This window comes from Fukomys damarensis, unplaced genomic scaffold, assembly GCF_012274545.1.
Source record: "Fukomys damarensis isolate Sample0158 unplaced genomic scaffold, DMR_v1.0_HiC HiC_scaffold_19, whole genome shotgun sequence".
NCBI lineage: Eukaryota > Metazoa > Chordata > Mammalia > Rodentia > Bathyergidae > Fukomys > Fukomys damarensis.
Genome location: NW_022900931.1, coordinates 4,623,540 through 4,625,054, shown reverse-complemented (window position 1 = coordinate 4,625,054; position 1,515 = coordinate 4,623,540). Strand labels below are relative to the sequence as shown.

General features: G+C 57.7%; 1 protein-coding gene across 5 annotated transcripts in view; it reads right to left on the bottom strand.

The window, feature by feature from the left end:
* The window catches only part of Shisal1 (shisa like 1), a 56,585-nt gene that overhangs the window by 25,162 nt on the left and 29,908 nt on the right, over positions 1 to 1,515 (bottom strand). For 4 of the 5 annotated variants that reach the window (XM_033766181.1, XM_033766182.1, XM_033766180.1 and 1 more), the window contains exon 5: positions 1,394 to 1,515. The exons of the other annotated variant lie outside the window; for it this stretch is intronic. In XM_033766181.1, coding sequence (XP_033622072.1) covers positions 1,394 to 1,515 — 122 coding nt within the window. The remainder of the gene's footprint in view (positions 1 to 1,393) is intronic. 5 annotated transcript variants of the gene reach the window in all.

Here is a 1,515-nt window from a genome sequence, read left to right as displayed (position 1 = left end):
GCGAGGCACCCGGGCGCCCACGCTGCACCGTCCCGGCCTCCTGGGGGCGGGCCAGTGGGCGTGCACGGCCCCCGCGCATGCGTACTGCTCACTGGAAGAGCAGTTGCTGACCGAGCTGCCCTTTAAACTGCACGCCCTGGGCTGTCAGCATCTTGACTGTGCCTGTTTTCCGCGGCTCTCAAACTCTGGGGCCTGCAAGCTTCACCCTCAGAGCTTCGTGGTCACCAGGACACCAGTGTGACACACGCTCCAGGGGTGTCTGTGGCCAGCACCCACATCCGGGACACCTCACGGTCAGGCTGGCCAGCAGCCTGATGGACTGGCTCCTGGACTCCCTCATGACTGGCTTTTCCAGCTCTTACAAGGACCGGGGCTGGGGGCCCGGCCCTGAGGACAGGCTCTGTGTACATTTGTCAAACGCAGCCAGGCAGGGCCGTGTCTGTCTCCTGCATGATAAATGTGGCAATTACACGATCAATAAGCACAGGCTGGTTTAAGTGCATCTTATTAATTATTCAAGCCATTCATTATTGAAAAGGTCACTACCTAAGAGATATTTAAATGAGCATTAGCTGGCTCCGATGCACCTCCAAAGAGGACGCAAGGAAAGTTTCCTGCCCACCTACCACGTGCCTGACAGCCTGAGGAGGGGCGCCCTTACCCCTGACTCCTTCCTGAGGGCAGGAAGCAAGGTAAAAGGGGTCAAAGGAGCTGGGAATGGCAGAGCCGACCTTGGGCTCATGGGCTTGAACCTGTGGCCCCTCAAGCCCCAACTGGATGCCTGGCCCAGGAATCCATGCCCACTCTGGCCCCTGGCACAAGGCCACTCAACCCCACCAGCACTGGAACCCAGCAGAAAGGAATGGGAGGTGCCATGCAGGAGGGTGGATCTGGGCACTGCCAGGCCGAGCCCACCCTGCAGGTTTCTTTCTTTTCCCTTGAGCCACGGCTGAACCGCCTCAAGGTCTGTACAGGAGAGGAACAACAAATATTTTTATCTTATCACCTCATGCTTAAAAATCTCCCCAGCCACTGACAGACTGATTTGTTTCCTTTGCCAACACCCTAAAAACCTAAAAAGTCATCCAATTTCTTCTTTTGCCTGGCCAGCCAGGAAACCCTAAACTCCACCAAATGTTCAGTGCCTGTAAATCCCACACTGGGCTCTAACTACAGTGACTTTGCAAGCAAGCTTCTCTCTGCGGCTGTTTCCACCTCTCATCTGACTTTCCAGCGTGTGCTGCCCCGGGAAGCTCCAAATCCCTCTTGGCCAACAAGAAGAGCAAATAATCAGGAAACGGTGGGCCGGCTCAGCAGCCCTAACATCCAGCATTTTCCAGGCTCGCCAAGGAAAAGCGCCCCACAGCCGCAGTGGTCCACGGCAGTCACTCACCAGGCAGAAGAACTCTGGAAGGACATCAGCGGCGGGCTGTGGGTGTCTCCCTGCAGCGTGTGCACGGCCTGGGGCACTGGCGCTTGAGGCAGGGGCCCCGGGGGAGGCTGGGGCTGCGGCGC